Genomic DNA, 18,877 nt, shown 5'->3' with positions numbered 1-18,877 from the left:
ATATGATAAAAAAGAAATAATTTTACCTGCTTCAGGATGTTTTTTCTGTCTGACCATATAAATTTTATCTCCATCCTTGAGTTGACACCCCTGTATTAAATAAAAGTAATGCTCCATCATGTTTGAAAGACATGCAATTATGCTTAGTATTTGAAAAGTGACGTTTAATAATAATAAAAACTATCCTTATTTGTCCCCCTCAAAAAACCACATAACAAGGCACACCTCAACACAGATACCTGGAGGGATTTATAAAGAATTTGACCACCCTAATGAGGGGGGTAGAGAAAAAGTCTTAGATAAGAGGAATTCTTGGAGAATAAATTCCAAATGAATTCATTTCCCAAGAATTCAGTGTCCAAGCTTTATGACATACTCTGATCCAGTATGAATAATCCATCCATAACACAGCATCAAGATGGTTTTTGATTCATGAACTTCGTAGGCCTTTCTGTTGGTTACAGTCAATTTTCTAAGTCATCTCATCTTGAAATGCAAGATGAGACCTTCTTCAGAAAAGCCAGTGAATCCTCAATGCAACCAAATGCTAAATGTTAACATGGCCATCAACACCAATAAAGAGCTTATTAGGCGTGTAGAATACCCTGCTTTCAGCAGTGCATGGGGCACATCCCAAGTTATAAAATAATTTGGGTATGACAGAGAGGGCAACCTTTAATTTCATTGTATGCCACCACCACCTGGACTCTAGGCCCATATGATAATAAATATCTTTATTGCAGGCAGTGACTGGTTACATGATTGCCTGATGCAATAATACCCATAACAGCGACAATGCTAGGGGTTTAACATTAAATAACTAATACAAGAAAAATTACTTAAAACATATATTAGGACATAAAACGTATAATTACATATTTTACATATAAGATTAATATTAACATGTAAAATGAAGACATGAAAAGCGATGAAAAGACGATGGCAGTCACTCGGTTGAAGATGAAAGCTGGTCCCTGATGATGCGTCTTCTGTACGATTTGCCCTCTATGAACTTTTTGTAGTCCACATCTATCTCCTGGACGTTGTGGAGCATCTCCATGGGCAGTACAGTCAGTCCTCGTATAACACATGTTTATATTACACGAATTCGATCATACACGATTTATAAATAGGGGAACGATATCTTATATAACACGAACCGAATTCGCTTATGCATGATTCGCCTTCGTGTTTACAAGAAATGGCAGTCGAACGCACAGTCACCCCAACCGAACGCAACACGATAGAATTAAGAGAAGATTCTGAAATGTATTTGTTTTTTATATCAGTGAAGGGGAAACACATTTCACCATAATAACGTAAAAACCAACACAATTCCAGCTATCGGTATAATCGCAAATGCAATTAGATCGAGTTTACTACCAGTTTATAACAGATTCCACTAGCCGAAATGCAACTGGAAATTGTTTTTATTGTTTTATGGTAGTCACCCCTAGAAATGTGTTTTAGTAAAATGTGAGGTGTTAATAGTGTATCTCTGCCTTTACGGTGTTGATTATTCAGTTGCTACACGCGCACAGCTTTGTTTATGTGTATCAAGCGTGCCTCCTCATTTTATAATTGTGCTTTATTCCCTAAAAATGAGTAAAATACTTAAAAGGTGTGAAAAGGAAGCGTGCTGGTGAAGACACTACAGATTCAGAGAGAAAAAGAAAAGCAATATCGATAAATAGAGGCGGACTGGATCTAATTCTTACCCGGGAAAATTTATAGTGGCCTCATACTAGCGTTTATGGCCAAAATCACACAGGCCTCCGGCCCACCGGGGTTTCCCCGGTCAGGCTTATGGCCAGTCCGCCTCTGTCGATAGAGAAAAAATATGAAATTGTGAAACGCTTTGAGCGAAATGAAAGACCACGTGATATTGCACGTGCTTTCAGACCTAAATGAGGCAACGCCGAGAATTACAAAGAATGCAGAGAAAATAAAAAATTTCATAGCAGGAACAGAACAACTCAGTGTAATTAAAATCCATTAGATTAAGACACAAAGAATTGGAAGAGATGGAACGGCTGTCATCTGTTTGGATAGAAAATCAAACAAAAATCAAGTTTGCTTACGATAGAAGCAAAAGCATTAGCAATATTTTATTACGTAATAGTCGTAATAAAATACGTAAGTATTTTATTCGTAAAAAATACTTATGTATTTTATATTATATTATAATAAAATAATAATAAAAATATTATAAAAAATTATAATATTTTTTATTACATATTTTAATTATAATAAAATACATAAGTATTTTATTATGATTATTTATTGTGTTTGGTAATGTTTTGGTAACAAATGTGTGTTCAATCTTGGGTGGCCGGCACATAACCCTACTTTTCCCATAGGGCCTGTTGTTTATATTGCACGATTTTGCATTGCACGAGGGTTTCCAGGAACACAACTGTCGTGCTATACGAGGACAGACTGTAATCTATCCCCTATTCTGAGGGCGCCTCCGTAGCCAGGTGGGAAGGAGCAGCAGTGCATAGCACATGCTCCTTGATTAGACCGGGGTTCGAGCCCGTCACCACCAAATACGGAGGATGCGGAAAGGTCAGGGAAGGACCACCGCATATCCCGGAGCAATATGGCCTCAGTTGCTAATGCTCCTAAAAAACAACAACAACCTATTCTGAGCCTCCACGCCACAGACTGCAGAGAGGGGAGGGCTCTTAAGGGTTTTTGGGGGATCCTCCAATTGCACATATGCCAAAAATTTGGCGTATTGACTTCACTCGCTATCATTTTAATTGACACAAGCAAGTGGAGGGCGAACATCCATTTGGAGACTTCTGTAATTTAGAAGTTGGGTGATATCTGAAGTATGTATGAGTGGTGGCAGTTTATGCTTGAAGAGGACCCACCGAAGAAGCCAGTATTCATCAGATGAATGGTTTTTAGGGTGGTTTTCGTTGCCGACACCCAGATTTCTGACCTGTAGGTGATGCCTGGCTGCAGAAACTGGTATATGTATTGGAGCATGTACTCAGGCTCTGTGACATGAAGGAGGTGTTGTTTGGCAAGCCATCTTGCTCTGCAGACCTTGTTATGAATGTCTGCAACATGGTGTTTGAAATTGTGTTTAGAGTCAAATATAACGCCGAGATCTTTGTGCTTGATGACTGGGGTGATGGGGTTTCCGTGGATATGAGAATGGCAAGGAGAGAAGAGATAACCACCTTGACATTTTATCACTGGAAAGAATGCAGACTGTCCACATAGGCAGCTGACCAGATCACCAAATACCACAGGTTGCAAAAATCTACATTGAATAATTTACCATTGCATCTTTTTCACCTTTTTTCTGTGTTTAAGCCTGATTGGGCTTAAATATAGAAAAATGTGCAAAAGGGCATGTCATTTCAGAATTTTTAACTGTAACTGAAGACCAGATCAAAATTAAAATTCACTGATAGATTCACCGTAGTATTGCCTCTACAATTTTTGCCTATGAAAATGACAAGATATTTAGTTTTGGAAGTACTCATCTGCAAGCCAAAAGACAATACACAATCAAGATTAGACCAGATTTGTGGCATCCAGGTCAACCACATCAGAATTATCATATGACTTAATAAGCAAGAAAATGTCATCAGCATGATTAAAAAAAAAAAATTATAAATTGAAGGAAATGAAAATGACAGAAAACAGGAGCTGAGATTGAGCTGCCCTGAGGAATTCCAACATTACTGGTCTTGTTGATTACAGAATCAATGAAAGCCGTATGAAGCTTCAGCACAGAAAAAGGTGCTTGGATGGTATCCTTCCAAGAAAGGATTTCTTGGATGGTATCATCCAAGAAAACTCAGTCTCCATCTACTAAAAAACAGTTCTGAAGTAACCATATGATGGAAGCAATTTGAGCTGAATAAAAGAAGTAAATTTCATGCCAATAAACTTCAGATAACATTTCTTAAGTGAAGAAGGACTTTTGACTCCATAGTTCACTGAAGAAGAAGAAATATAACCGTTGGGTAATAGTTCCTGTTGGTCAATAAAACCATGTTGAGCACATCTTGTATAACATTTAAACCAGCGGTTCTCAAACTGTGCATTGCGATGCCCTGGGGAGGCGCCGTAATTTACCAGGGGCATCACAGATGATGTGATAGTTTACGTAAGATTTCCATGGCAAATATTAAAAATGTATTAAGAATGATTTTCATTACAATTAGATATCTACTACTATTTGATCTTATTATTAATGTAAATAATTATAGAAAATATTTAGGGTATTTTTGACGAAGAGAATGCATTGTGTTCCCTGACCGTATTCTTGAGATCCAATTACTACGAGCAATTGGTTCGGGTATTTTCACACGTTCTTTGACTTGCACGAGTCTGAATTATTGTATTAACATATTAAAAATAAGAAATTGCACAATTATAGATGTTTTACTTCAAGGGAAGTGCCAGGAAAATTTTACAGGTCAAGGGAGGTGTGGGCACAGAAAGTTTGAGAACCGCTGATTTAAACATAAAAAAAAACTTTCAGATACCTTCAGAGATGAAAACCATATGGTTTCATGTTAGGTGAACTAAGACTACAAATATAAAGCCTTTACTAATAATTACTGATGTTTCAAATTGATAATTCAATTTAAAAAAAAAAAAAAGCTATGGTAATTTTATTTGGTATTTCACAATTTTGGTGAATAATTTCCCACTCCGTTAGTTTCAACAAATTTGTTGATAAAGCAACAGTATACAACTGATGTTACTCTTTCATCAAAAAATGTATAAAAAAAAAACCCACCACCATAAACTCTTCACTGGGTACAATGCAGTTTCATTATACAGATATGAATTCTCTGCTGTCCCATGGCACTTACTGTGGCTGTTTGTATAACCTGAAAAGCAAACCCCAGGCTTCACTGGACCAAAAAAATATTTTCAAGAAGATAACATGATTATCAAAATAGCAGAGAATATATGTTTGTAGAATACAGTTCAATCTTGTTTAATAATGATCTGAAGGAGAATGACAACCAGCCACCTTTTGTTATTCACTTTTGAAATTACTTTCAAATTTAACTTTGGGAAAAAATAAAATAATAATAATCCTGAATCTCAGCAAGTTTTACTTTGGAAAGCAACAGCATTTCAAAATGCCTCCCACATCAACATCAGAGAGAGGTAAGTTACTTTTTAAAACCAACTAAACTAAACTAACTTAGTTGGCTGATAAAAGTAATTAAGCTTGGTTTAAAGTGACTCTGAGAAGGGGAAAAAAATAATAAAAAATAACTCTAAGTTATTTCATGAAAAGTAACTTAAATTACTTCAAGTTGATTTTTTCTTTAAATCTTCTGCCAACCTTATAGTGAATATTTTTTTTTAAATAAAGAATACCAAAACTGCTAGAGAAACATGAAAAACATGTTTACCCATTGTTTAAAAATAGAGATATCTTAATTATCCAAAATATTTGTTTAATTTCAATAACTGTATTTCACAACCTGCATTGGACAATTTCCCTCATATCTTAAAATAATGTCCCTGTAGAACAATATTCTTTCTGCATGGGCTGAATGGCAATCTATTCTGAATTGTAGCATTAAAAACATTTCATAATTGGAGAGATGTTTTGTGACAAAAAATGGTTGCTGTTTGTGGTTTTATGGTGCAAAAGCTTGGTAACCCTAGGTTGTAACTGATGTTACTGTATTAGATGTGGTTGGTAAGATTTATTAACTTGCGGAAGGTAACGAGTTCATTTACATCTGATTGGTCTCCCAGAATAAGTTGAAGAGTTAATGGTTCATATGCATGTGATTTGAAAGCTGAATGGCAGGCTTTTGTGACAAGTTAATATAATTAGTTAAATAGTTAGCGAGTTCCATATTTAACTTGCTGGGACCTGTTTCAAAATAAAAAGAAATCACCTTTACTTTTAATTTCCAAGGTGGTTTTAGGAAAAATTTGTTGGGTTACTGTTGAATAGCATCTAATTTGTTGTTCAACTGATGATTTATTTCAGTTATGTTCTGTTGGAACTTGGAAACAAGGCCTGCCACAATACAATACTTTTTTTTTTATTGAAACAATTTGCAAATCTAAACAGAGAGAAATATTTGCATATTTGACATTAAAAGAATGTTTCATAGGGTTATACATATTGCTTTTAAATTCTGACCAACTTTAATTGGCATCTAGTTTCATCATATGATAGTGTGATAGTTTCGTGCATCAAAAAAAAGTAATGAGACTGAATTATAATATATCTAATGAAAGTATTGCTTCAGAAGAGGGTGCTAAAGAAGCAGAGAAAGGTGACTGTAGCAGTCCCACCAGCCCAAACCAATAATAATCACCTAAATGTTATGAACTATTGGGGATAAGGCTCTGTCCCAGGCACATGTGGACATGTGTTTTTGTAAGGGGGGGGCGGCTCCTAGAACGTCAGTTCAACTCTGCCTCATATCTTTGTGAAGCACAGTACCACTGTAAAAGGGCCAGAAATGTGTTTGTGTAGATTTGTCTATATTATGTGTGTGTTCTGTAGTTATGTTCTGGCCACTTGGCTACCCAGAAGCATCAGTCACCAGGACAGATGATTCTGGGTACCAATCCACACCACAGGAAGGTAGGCCAGTCCCAATGGAGCTTGTACTGTCTCAATTCGAGACTCTGACCCACCTGATGATGTCAAAAGGTGGGCCAAATTCCTCTGGGGACCCACTCCAGAGAAGGGGGAAAAAAAAAGAGAGAAGGAAACAATGTGACAGCTACCCAATGTAGAACACAAAGACTAGACTTCGGATAAATGCATATAACACAAATATTACAAGCAATATACTTGATCATTTTTTAAAATGTTGATCTTGGAACTACGTAACAAGTCACTGTACTGAAATTAAATTAGAGTGAAATTAAATTAATACTGTTTTGATATTCATTTTCAAGCTATCGGACTCCATCAAATGCGGAGCCTGTGCGGACGAAGCTCTTTGAAGCTCTTGGAACAGAGAAGTTTTTCCTGATTTATTAGCTTAAATTGTCATATTAACTTATTTCTAGAGTAGCTTTATATTCCTAATTACGATACTTAGTTTAAAGTTTAACTTAGACAGAGATTTTGTAGGTATTACTTAGTATCGGTAACAGTATCAAATCCACGTGTTAAGTACCGTTCGTGAATTCCCGCCATTTTTACACGATAGCATAACCTTAGTGTAGTATAGTGCATAATATAATATTGTCAATTAATCAGTAAATCTATTAATCTTGATAAACTTTATTGTCAATTAAATTGTACTTTTAACTCTATATATATATATATATATATATATATAACGACTTAATCGTAACAAATAATTAATACATATAACTGTTTTGGGATATAACTTAAGGATTTAATTTTGTTTTGAAATTTTATTGAATTAAATCGGAATCATGACTCAGACCAGAGCAGCAAAGCAAAAGGCTCAAGCTAATGGGAGTGCTGTGGTTCAGGGGAGAACTGAGGGGGCAGTTGCCCTCTGAATCACAGTCTTTTAAAATGAACTGTTTGCTTGATGTTTGCGGAGCAGTCGGGTACGGGACATGATACTGCCAAGGGGGATGTCTTTGTGTGTGCACGATGTAAGGAGTGCAAGGAAATCAGGCGACAACTCAGCGTTGTTATGGGCCTTTATGAGAGCTTGAAGGACAGGGTGGATGCCCTCGAAGGAAATAAATTGAGGGGCCATCAAGCTCTCAGCCGCCCACATCACCGCCAGAGCTTGCACTTGGTCATCAGGCAACACAGAGGCAGCCCCCTAGGCAGAATGCGCTGGTCCCACAGGAACTAGTAGTTGTTGGTGACTCTATTGTCAGGGAAGCGGGGAACATGCTTTGCAAAAAGGATAGGTGGAATAGGACCAGGGTATGTCTGCCAGGGGCAAAGGTTGATGACGGTGTAGAGCGGATATCATCTTTTAAGGGCACAAAAGGTGATATAGTTGTACACGTTGGCACTAATGATATTAAGAGTAGGAGACCGGCGGAATTACTTAGCAAGTACAGGTCACTGTTGAAAAAAAGCCGTGAATTAGGGTTGAATTTGAAAGCAATTCTGCAATTCTGCCCAGACACGATAGGAGGGAGTATATGATGAGAGCCTTGTCGATCAATTCGGCCCTGGAGGGATTGTGCAAGGCTCAAGGGGTAAAATTTTTTTCAGCCTGGACTGTACTTGCTAACAGGAGAGATTGCTTCTACAGGGATGGGATACACTTAAATAGAAAGGGTGCAAGAATTTTTGCTGATGCTGTCGAGGCAGAGTTAGGTGGGTCGGAAAACTGCTAGTCGGGGGGATACAAGGACTAATAGATTAACAGTAGCCACTGGCAGAGGTGGAAGTGATTCTTGCACTGCTTCTATTGAAATGAGCAGAAGCCTGAAAAACAAGATGCAGGATATTTCAGAGACTGCTGGGAGTCATTGCGGTACAAGTAAACACATGGGTTGTGTTAGGGTAGCCAAGAATAGAAACAGGTGCATGTATACCTGCGTGTACACCAATGCTAGGAGTTTGGTAAATAAATTTGATGAATTTGAGGTATTGCTCAAAACATCAAAGGCAGATATTGTTGGGGAGGAGGGGTTATGCTATTAGTTAAGAAACACATAAAGTCCAAGGAAGTGAAGCCAGTCGACATCGATGGACAGGGCAGTGTCGAGTCAGTTTGGTGTGACATAAGCATAGGGAAATCAAAATTGAGAGTAGGAGTGTGCTATAGGCCTAATGACTCTGATGAGTATAATAAGATATTGTACAGGGAAATAGAGTGGGCCAGTAAATCAGAGAGTCTTATAATGGGGGATTTTAATTTCCCAGATATTGACTGGAATTTGTGGGTTGGTCACTCGCACACTAGCAAGGCTTTTGTGGATTTATTGGATGATTGTTTTCTACATCAGCATGTTTGTGAGGCAACAAGAGGGAGCAATACTCTTGATCCGATTATCAGTAGTGATTCTTCATGCATTAAGAATCTGCAGATAAATGAACCACTAGGTGGCAGTGATCACAGTGTGTTGAAGTGGGATTTACTCAAGGAGGTAACTACCATCAGAGGTAAAGGGAAGGGTTTTTGTTTTCGTAAAGGCGACTATGATGGTCTGAGACAGTATTTAAATTCTATACAGTGGGACCAACTGATGATGTTACCAACAGCAAACTCAAAATGGGAAGCATTCAAGGAACTAATCTTGGAGGCTACCAGGCTTTACATACCAACTAAGAAATATTGTTCAAGGTTTAGGCCTAAATGGTTGTCAGATGAACTAATGAGACATGTGGCAGAGAAGAAAAATGCATGGGATACATACAAATTAATGGGTGACATGGAAGCCTATGATAGATATAAGTTGGTCTGTAACCAAGTCACAAAAGAGATTAGGCAGGCAAAGGCAGACTACGAAAAATCCTTGGCAAAGGATACAAAGAAAAACAGAAAAGAGTTCTTTACCTATTTAAACTCAAGAAGGAAAGGGATGAATCAGATTGGTCCACTGGATATTGATGGTTCAACAGTTGAGGATCCTGCTCAGGTGGCTAACAATCTAAACGAGTATTTTGCATCTACATTCACGCATGAGGAGTTATTCAGGAAGGAGAATGATGTAGGTAAAGTAAACATTGGCAGTGAGCTGGATGATTTTGTAATAACTGAGAGGAAAGTGGAGGAGAGATTGTTGAGGATAAAAATAAAAAAGGCACCTGGGGTGGATGGGATCTATCCAGTTATATTAAAGGAGGCAGCAAAGGAGGTAAGCAAACCCCTAGCCATAATTATGAGAGCTTCTTTGGACTCAGGGGAGGTACCCATAGACTGGAGATGTGCAAATGTAACCCCAATTCACAAAGGAGGATCAAAGGCTGACACAAGTAGTTATAGACCTGTTAGTTTAACTACTGTTCCAGGTAAATTAATGGAGGCACTGGTTAAAGAAGCACTGCAGGATCATCTAGACAAGAATTCAGTTATAGCTCAGACGCAGCATGGTTTTGTTAAGGGAAAGTCTTGCCTGACCAATTTGATTGGATACTATAATGCAGTCACAAAAGAACTGGATGCAGGGAATAATTTTGATATTATATATTTGGATCTTAGAAAGGCTTTTGATACTGTTGCACATGGAAGACTGCTGCACAAATTGGAGCAGTGTGGCATTGGAGGCAAATTGCTGCTATGGATAAGGGGATGGTTGAGTGGCAGAAGACAGAGAGTGGTAATCAATGGACACTGCTCAACGTGGACTAATGTTATTAGTGGAGTTCCTCAGGGTTCAGTGTTGGGTCCGTTGTTGTTTTCGGTGTTTATGAATGATACTGATGATGGGATATCAAGTTTAATGTCCAAATTTGCAGATGATACAAAGGTTGGCAGAGTTGTTAAGGACACCACTGACGCTATGCTGCTGCAACAGGATCTGGAAAGGTTGAACAGATGGGCTGAGAGGTGGCAAATGAAGTTTAACATTGACAAATGTAAAGTACTACATATGGGAAACAGTAACCCCAGAGCAACGTATCAACTCTGCAGTACTACACTGACAGTGGTGGAGAATGAAAAGGACCTGGGGGTAATTGTGCAGGCAGATATGAAGTTCTCTGAGCAGTGTAGACGAGCTGCAAGAGTAGCTCATGGTGTCTTGTCAATGATATACAGGAATTTTTCTAGCAAGAATAAGGAGGTGATTATTCCCTTGTATAAGGCAATGGTTAGGCCACATCTTGAGTACTGTATACAGGTCTGGAGGCCTCATTTCAAGAAGGATGTAGAGCTGCTGGAACGGGTACAGAGAAGGGCAACAAGATTAGTGAATGGAACAAAGGGTTGCTCTTACGAAGAAAGGCTTAAGTTTTGCAAATTACAGTCTGGAGACTAGGCACCGGCGAGGTGATCTGATAGAGGTGTATAAGGCTTTGAATGGTTTGAGCATGCTCAATGCCAATGGGATTCTTCATCTTGCTCAGAATAATCAGCTCAGAGGACATAAATTCAAATTGAGGAAGGACGGATGTCGGATAGATGTGCGGAAATTTGCCTTTGGCCAGTGGGTGGGTGGTTGGTGGAACCGACTTCCATCACTTGTTGTTGAAGTTGATAGCCTAAACAAATTTAAGGTTCAACTGGACAGGTATTTCGAGCGAACGGAGGGGTGAAATGGGAGTGGTGTTTTTTTTTTTTTTTTTTTTGGCTGATGCTGAATAAGCTTGCTTTCTTGCATCATATGCCTCTACTAATGCTAATGCTAAATGAAACGATTTCGAAAAATGCAATCTGTAAAAGAGCGTTATAGTGATTTGTGACAGTGTTATTGTCAGATACTGGTTATAATATAAGAACAGCATTATAGCGAATCAGCATAAAGCGAACCGCGTTATAATGAGGGCCTGCTGTATAGAGCCATGACCAGTTAATAAGAACATACTCTAAGTCAGGTGCAACCATCGAGTTTGAATCAATACTGTGTTTTTTATCTGGAAGGAACTTGTCCACACACACACACACTCCAGTGCTCTCACCAAAGATCCATCAAAGCATCCCAGATTCTTGCCTTCTCTCTTTCTCTCCACAGTTCCACCACAATGTTGACTTCTATGTTCAGAAAGGAGCTCGGAATACCATGACACATTGAATAAGTTAACCAACGGTACACCAGATGTAGATCAGTAGGTCAACATTCTACAAAACAGTCACTCTGGCCTGTAGATGTGACTGAGTGCACACGTGTACGAGCAGGGGTCTGCTTGGATCGCAATTGCAGTAGACTTCAGAATTTTACAGCTTTTTGAACATGGATTTCCTGACTTTGAAGATAGAAACTGATGAAGGAAAGTAATTTTAACAAGGTAAATGTTGTTATTAATTAGCTTTTTTCAGTTTTTGAACGTATTTCAGAGCAATAGGTTAATATGACAATTGTTGTGGCAAGGGTATTGCTGCCAACACTGATTCTTTATATGCTCAGGAATGGAAAAATATTGGTCATTTCTTGATAAAAAAAAAATAGCTGTTGAGACTTTTTCAAGGGCGGGGAACTTAAATATATTCTAAAATGAGATTTAAGTTTGATATTTGAGGGACTTTTCTTTGTTCCCGACGATATGACAGGCGAGAATTCATCTCCCTCCCCAAAAAAAGGAAAACAAAAATAGGAAGACGCCGATTGAAGAAAATAATATACCAAAATATTCCCCATAACTTCAGGGACAAGAATATTAAACTGAGATGGCACATAGAGAAAAAAATTCAAGTGAAAAAAACCCAAAACCTTGAATTACCAATCGAGACAGATTTGGACGACTTCCCTAAGATAGAGAGAGGTTAATCGAGTTCTCAGGGAGCAATTGCCAAACGAAGAAAATTCGGAAGAGCTGGATAGCTCTCCCCCCCCCTAGTTCCCCTTAGGGCAAGAAAGGGGAAAAATCAGCCTGGGAACAAAGAAAATAAGGACAGAGAAAATGCAGAACCTGACCTACAAAAAACCACGGAAGAAAGAAAATTGGATGCCCTTAATAACACATCTGATTCTATTAAGCAGATAAAAGAAGCTAAATTATACTTGGAAGACTTTATACATAAGCAAACCAACAGGATCACATCTTCCATAAGACTGCTGATTCTGAACTGTTGGTCTGTATTGGAACAAAGACTAATAAAGAGATCAACACTGAGAACAGCGTATTATTAAAATCAAAGTTGAAACTCTAACACAGGAAAAGACAATTATAAGAATATGAATACACTTAGTTATGCCCAAGTAGCAAGGGCCAGTAAAATGAGACTACCCAATCCAGACCTACCAAAACCAAGGAAGTAACAAAAACTAAAGACTCAAACATCATAATTTTAAAAGCAAAACTGACTACTCTCAGTAATGACTAAACTTAAACCTCACTTAAAAGAAGTGAAGGTAGATACAACGAGAAAAATAAGAAATCATGGAGTACTGATGGAAGAGGCTAACAAGGAAGATATCCACAAGATAGAGTCCCATCCAGAAGTCCAAAAACTAGGCCTGAAAAACCTAAAGGGAAAAATCCCAATATAATAATTTTTGATATAGTAGAGTCTACTCCTGAAAAGGAACTCATTACTAATTTGTATTACAAGAACTTCAAAGAAATCATGACAATTGATGAATTTGCAAGCGAATTTCAGTTAAAAAGAGGGACAAAAAGCAGAAAGAATGGCCAACTAAATGTTATAGTAGAAATTACACTAAGAATTTGGAATACATTAAAAGGATAACAGAGGATCTATGCTGGCTGGAACAGCCATAGATTTAGGGAGCATTTCCCTGTCCAAAACTGCTTTAACTACCACACGTATGGTCGTACTGCCAGGGACTCCAGACAGAAAACTCCAATCTGCAGCCACTATGCAGTCACTGGTCATGACTTTAAAATGCAAGTCAGCCAGGCTGTCTGATTATTTATGTAGGATGTCAAATGCCCCTGTTATCAAAAAATAAAATCTATCCTATCTAGATCAGAAATGACTAGGACTCTAAACTTTGTCCGACTGAATGCTCAGAGAGCATATACAGTTGTTGATAAGATCAGACTCAAGCTAGAGGTAAATGATATAGACATTTTCTTGGTACTCCAAGAACCCTACATACCCATGGGTAGAGTTTTCAAGGATACCAAAGGGGCTATAAAATTATAGAACACACCATAGATGTCACTTCCACAGCAATAGTTGTTAAAAACGCTGACCTCACTGGGGAGCAAAAGGTGGATTACCTTTTGCTCCCCAGTGGCAGTGTGTGCACACATTACCAGTGCAGTGGGTCAGTTCTATGTTATCTCTTTATTGAAGACATAAATCATGAAGACATAAATCACAGCGTTCAATACCTTCAAACAGATATCACTATTACCAAATGCCAATATAATAGTTTGTACTGATGTTAACTGCTGATCATCCCTATGGCATAGAGATGCAGAAGACAGACAAGGCACCCACAATGGCCAAATCATGACAGAATTCAATGCTATTTCCCCATTGCAGGTATTAACCAATCTCATAATCTGTCCACCTACAGCAGTACTGTGTGGGAGAGTGAAATTGATGTCATTATTGCCACAAACCCCATAGCATACAAAATAACAAACTGGTGTGTCCAGCCAGCCTGGACAACATCACATCACAGAGTTATAACCTTTACTCTGAACAGGTAGCCACAGTACTGTGTGGGACCCAACAGCCACTGATGGATATAAAGAGGTATAATATAAAGAAAGCAAATTGGCAGATATTCACCAAAGTCATAGCAGCAAAGCTGCAGCAACAGGAAAATGAGGGTTCTAGATCATACAACAATTATGCAATGAATATGACTGAAATACTGATTAAAATTATAAACCTGTCTATTAAAAGAAAAAAATGGTGGCGTCCTGAACTGACCATACTCGGGAGAAAACTCCACCGGGCAAGGAGACACTTTCAGAGGGCCATAAAATGAGGTTGACACCCTGAGAGATACCTATAAGACTCTCAGGAACTCATATGCTGCTCTCATTAGAGTAAAGAAAAAGGAATCCTGGCAACTCTTGGTGGGGACTTCTGGAAATGCCAATCCATGGGGAGTCATGTACAGAACAATCAACAAGCTGCCAAGAGGAGATGTAGTGAAAATCCCAGTAAAACCAGATGAAACCCTAACCCCATGTTAGGCAGAGTCTGTTAATAACATATGAGATACTATCATCCAGACTGAGATTGTGGGGATTATCCCCTACTCAGAGTATCATAATTAAGAATAATACTGAATATAGAAATGCCAACATTGAACCACTATTCACAATAGAACTACAAGCAGCCCCTAACTAGAACTAAGAACAATAAATGCCCCTACATGACCTCTTAGAAGCAGAAATTAAGAAATTTGCAGAAATAGCACTGAACAAACTAATAAACTTGTACAAGCACTGCTTAACAGAAGGTAAATTCCCAAAAATTTGGAAATTAGCAGTACTCAGGTTGGTTCTGAAGAATCCTGAGAAACCACCTACAGAGACAAAGTCATACAGGCACACAGCTTCCCTTCCAGTAATGGGAAAAATACACTGAGTGATCACTGAATTATGATCACCTACCTAATACTTCAGTCCTCCTTTTGCCCTCAGTACAGCAGCTATGCAACGTGGCACTGATTCAACAAGATGTCGGAAGCGTTCGGGAGGTATGGCCAACCAAGCTGTGTGTAATGCGGCTAGCAATGCAGGTATAGAGTTGATTGGTGTATCCAGATGCCTGATATGCCTTTCTATAGTGTCCCACAAGTGCTCTATGGGATTGACATTGGGAGAGTTCGGAGGCCAATCGATATGCTGGAAGTCAGAACTGTGTTCCTCAAACAGTGCCCGATGGCTCAGTGCAATGCCATCTTGGAAGATACCATCCCCATTCAGGAAAAAGTGTAACATAGTGGGGTGTACACAGTCAGCAAGCAGTTGACGATAGAGGAGACCAGGGATACGTTGTTCCACATGCACCAGGGGTTCCTGTTCCTGCCAGCGGAACATGCCCCCACACCATACAACCGCCTCCACCGGCCTGCACTTTTGGTACAATGCAAAATGGACAAAGAGGCTCGTGTTGTTGACCCCAAATCCATACATGACCATCCACGGTGTGGAGTAAATAACGTGACTCATCTGACCAGCATACCTTCTTCCAGTCTTCTAACATCTGACTTGCATGCTCTTTGCAACAGGTCAGTCTTTTATGCTGATGAACCTTGGTTAGGAGAGGATACCGTAGGGATCGTCTGCTGGTATAGCCCATACATGCGATGCATGGCCATGCCAGATATTGTTCCAGGTTGGCCTATGTTGTATTGGGTAGTCAACTCTTCAACAGTGCAGCACCTGTACGAGTCGTTGGGCCCAGCACTCACCTCTAACATCAACCTTTTGTTGACCTTTGCATTTTGCCATTGGGTCGTTGTTTGACCAATTTAATGCCAGTCCTGATACACTTTAACAATGGCAGCTCTTGAACACCCGACAAGTTCAGCCGTTTGGGAAATCAACGCACCAGCTCATCGAGCTCCCACAATCTGTCCTTTATCGAAGTCCAATAAATCATTCCTTTTACCCATCAGGGTCGGAATTTTACTACCTACTGAACTACTGACACCATATCTATGCTACATAGGTTGACTAACTGCACACACTCGTACCTCATGTGGTTCAACAGGTCGCATTCAGTTTTCATAGGGGTGGTCATAATTCAGTGATCACTCAGTGTATATGAAAGGCTAATCTACAACAGGATATCAACTTAATACAGTGAAGCAGAAAACCATTCAGACAATCAATATGGCCTGCACCACCTACTTACAACAGTGCAGAATACAGGGGATAGGGGATAATCATGTATTGTTGTGACGGACCCCAGGGTTCCTCCCATTAACCGATGTTGTACATCTTGTGAAGAAGCTTGTGCCAAAGCCAGCCATTTGTATGTAGTGTGTTGAGTATGAAGTGTAATGATATGTTCTGTTGTGTGGTTGGCTAGCAGCGGCAGTTGGCTCCTAGCAAGTGAGAAGCAGCAACGCCTGATCACCACATCCCAACCCCCGGCATGTGGAGGTGGCCGGGATCTACTATCGTCTTAATAATAACAGGATTCCACTTGTCTCTGAAACTAAATTACTTGGGATTACAATCGACTCAAAGCTTAATTTTGTCTCTCATTTAAATAATGTAACAACAAAGATCAGAAGATTCACTGGTGCTATTGTAAAAATTTCTCGTTCAGACTGGGGACTTTCTAGACGTACCATGAGAATTTATTATAATGCCGTATTCCTTCCTATGGCTACTTATGCGGCAGGTGTATGGTTTCACAGGCTTAGAACTGTTAAATTTCGATTGAAGTTGGCTACTATGCAACGCACAATATTATTATGTATGTTAAGAGCTTGTCGTACTGTTTCAACTTCTGCACTGCAGGTTCTTGCAGGTGTATTGCCATTGGACCTTCACGTTGCTTACAGAGGTCTTTGTTATAGGTTAAAAAACCAACTATCAACTGAATTTATGGGTTTGGTTCTGAACATTAATTCAGATATTAAGCAAGAACGTAATCGTTTGTGGAATGAAATGATAAATCTATGGCAGACACGCTGGGATACGTCATCTGTCGGATCTGTTACTAGGACTTTTTTCCCTGAGGTGACCTTTTGTGTAAAGCAGAAACCTGTCTGGTTCTCTTTGGATTTATATACATCCTTCCTCTTAACGGGACATGGATCTCTTAACGAAAAACTATGTCGTTTTGGTCTTTCTAGGACAGAAGCTTGTCAATGCGGGGAAAATGAAAATTGGAGCCACATTTTATTTGAATGTCCGCTGTATAATGACTTTAGAGATGTTCTTCGTTCGTCAGTTTCTACACTCTCTCATGGGCATGAAACTTTGCTGGTGGGAGACAAGAATTCTTATGTTGCTCTTCAGCAGTTTGCATCCGATGTTTTCACAAGAAGAAGAATTTGTTATACGAATAATTCTACTTCTTTGTCTGGTGAAGCTACTCAATAGGGAGCAACATTCCCAAATTTTTTTTTTTTTTTTATTAGTTTATTCATTTATTTTCTATTTATTTATTTATTTATTTTTTATTTATTTGTTTATTATTTATTTTATTTAATTTTATTTATTTATTTTTTATTTTTTTTTTTTTTTTTAACACCACGGGAAATCCTTTTTTTTTTTTTTTTTTTTTTTTTTTTTTTTTCCTCTCCTCTGGAGTGGGCCCCCAGAGGAATCTGGCCCATCTTTTGCCAACATCAGGTGGGTCAGAGTCTCGAATTGAGACAGTGCAAGCTCCATTGAGACTGGCCCACCTTCCCGTGGTGTGGACGAGTACCCAGAATCATCTGTCCAGGTGACTGATGATTCTGGGTAGCCAAGCGGTCAGACACAACAACAGAACACACACATAATACACACAAACATACACTACTTATTTCTGGCCCTTCTACAGTGGTACTGTTCTTCACAGAGATACGAGGCGGAGATGAACTGACGTTCTAGGTGCCGCCCATTACAAAAACACATGTCCACACACACATATCGTCTTGCTGCATCTACCTAGGAGTGCAGAATACAGGGGGAAAATACATGTGAACTATTTCAATTGGCTTTGCTGGGGGCATATGATTCACTCTGGTGGCATAGTGTCCTTAGGAAGCTCTGTCAGACAAATGTCCCACAGGTAATTACAAACTACTTCATAACTTCATAGACAGAAGTGTCTTGATTTGCACAAGGTTCCTAGAATTGACACGCCCTGTGACAAAAGGATGCCTGCAAGGTTAAATTCTTGGCCTGTTCTTCTGAACAATTGTCTTGGATGAATTTCAGGCCTTGGATCTGTGCCCAATGGACAGACTAGCCTTTCTGGACGATTTGATTCTCCCTGTAAAAAGTAATACAAGAGTGGTAACAGAGCAAAGATTCAATGCCGCCCTCATGCAACTGCAGGAATGGGCACAAATGCACATGCTCAGGATATCACCTGACAAAACAAAATCAATTCTTTTAAAAAGAAAATGGACATAAGGAGACTTCCACAACTCAAAATTAATGCAACAATAATTAAAATGGTATAAGAACTAAAACACATGGGGATATTTTAGTTCTTGTACCATTCTTGTTAATTTTTATTCAAAATTAACTTTCTATTGCCATCTGGCAAAAAAAATTAGCAACTGTGCAGGCGTGATTGCCAGGATCAGGAGAACAGACTGGGGGCTGAAAAGAAAGACCCTGCTAATGATCTATCAAGCTGTGTTCTTGCATGTAATAACCTATTTAACTAGCACATGGTTAGCTGCACGGCCATAGTTA

At 38.9% G+C, this 18,877-nt stretch overlaps 1 protein-coding gene across 5 annotated transcripts in view; it reads right to left on the bottom strand.

The window, feature by feature from the left end:
* Positions 1-18,877, bottom strand: part of LOC150081835 (E3 ubiquitin-protein ligase CHFR-like) — a 352,893-nt gene that overhangs the window by 264,821 nt on the left and 69,195 nt on the right. For all 5 annotated transcript variants that reach the window (XM_090378929.1, XM_090378930.1, XM_090378932.1 and 2 more), the window contains exon 4: positions 27-90. In XM_090378929.1, the coding sequence (XP_090235055.1) occupies positions 27-90 (64 nt within the window). The remainder of the gene's footprint in view (positions 1-26; positions 91-18,877) is intronic.

The sequence above is a fragment of the Mastigoproctus giganteus genome, chromosome 8 (assembly GCF_048544385.1).
Source record: "Mastigoproctus giganteus isolate SK-2022 chromosome 8, ASM4854438v1, whole genome shotgun sequence".
Taxonomy (NCBI): Eukaryota; Metazoa; Arthropoda; class Arachnida; order Uropygi; family Thelyphonidae; genus Mastigoproctus; species Mastigoproctus giganteus.
This window is presented reverse-complemented; position numbering and strand designations above follow the sequence as displayed.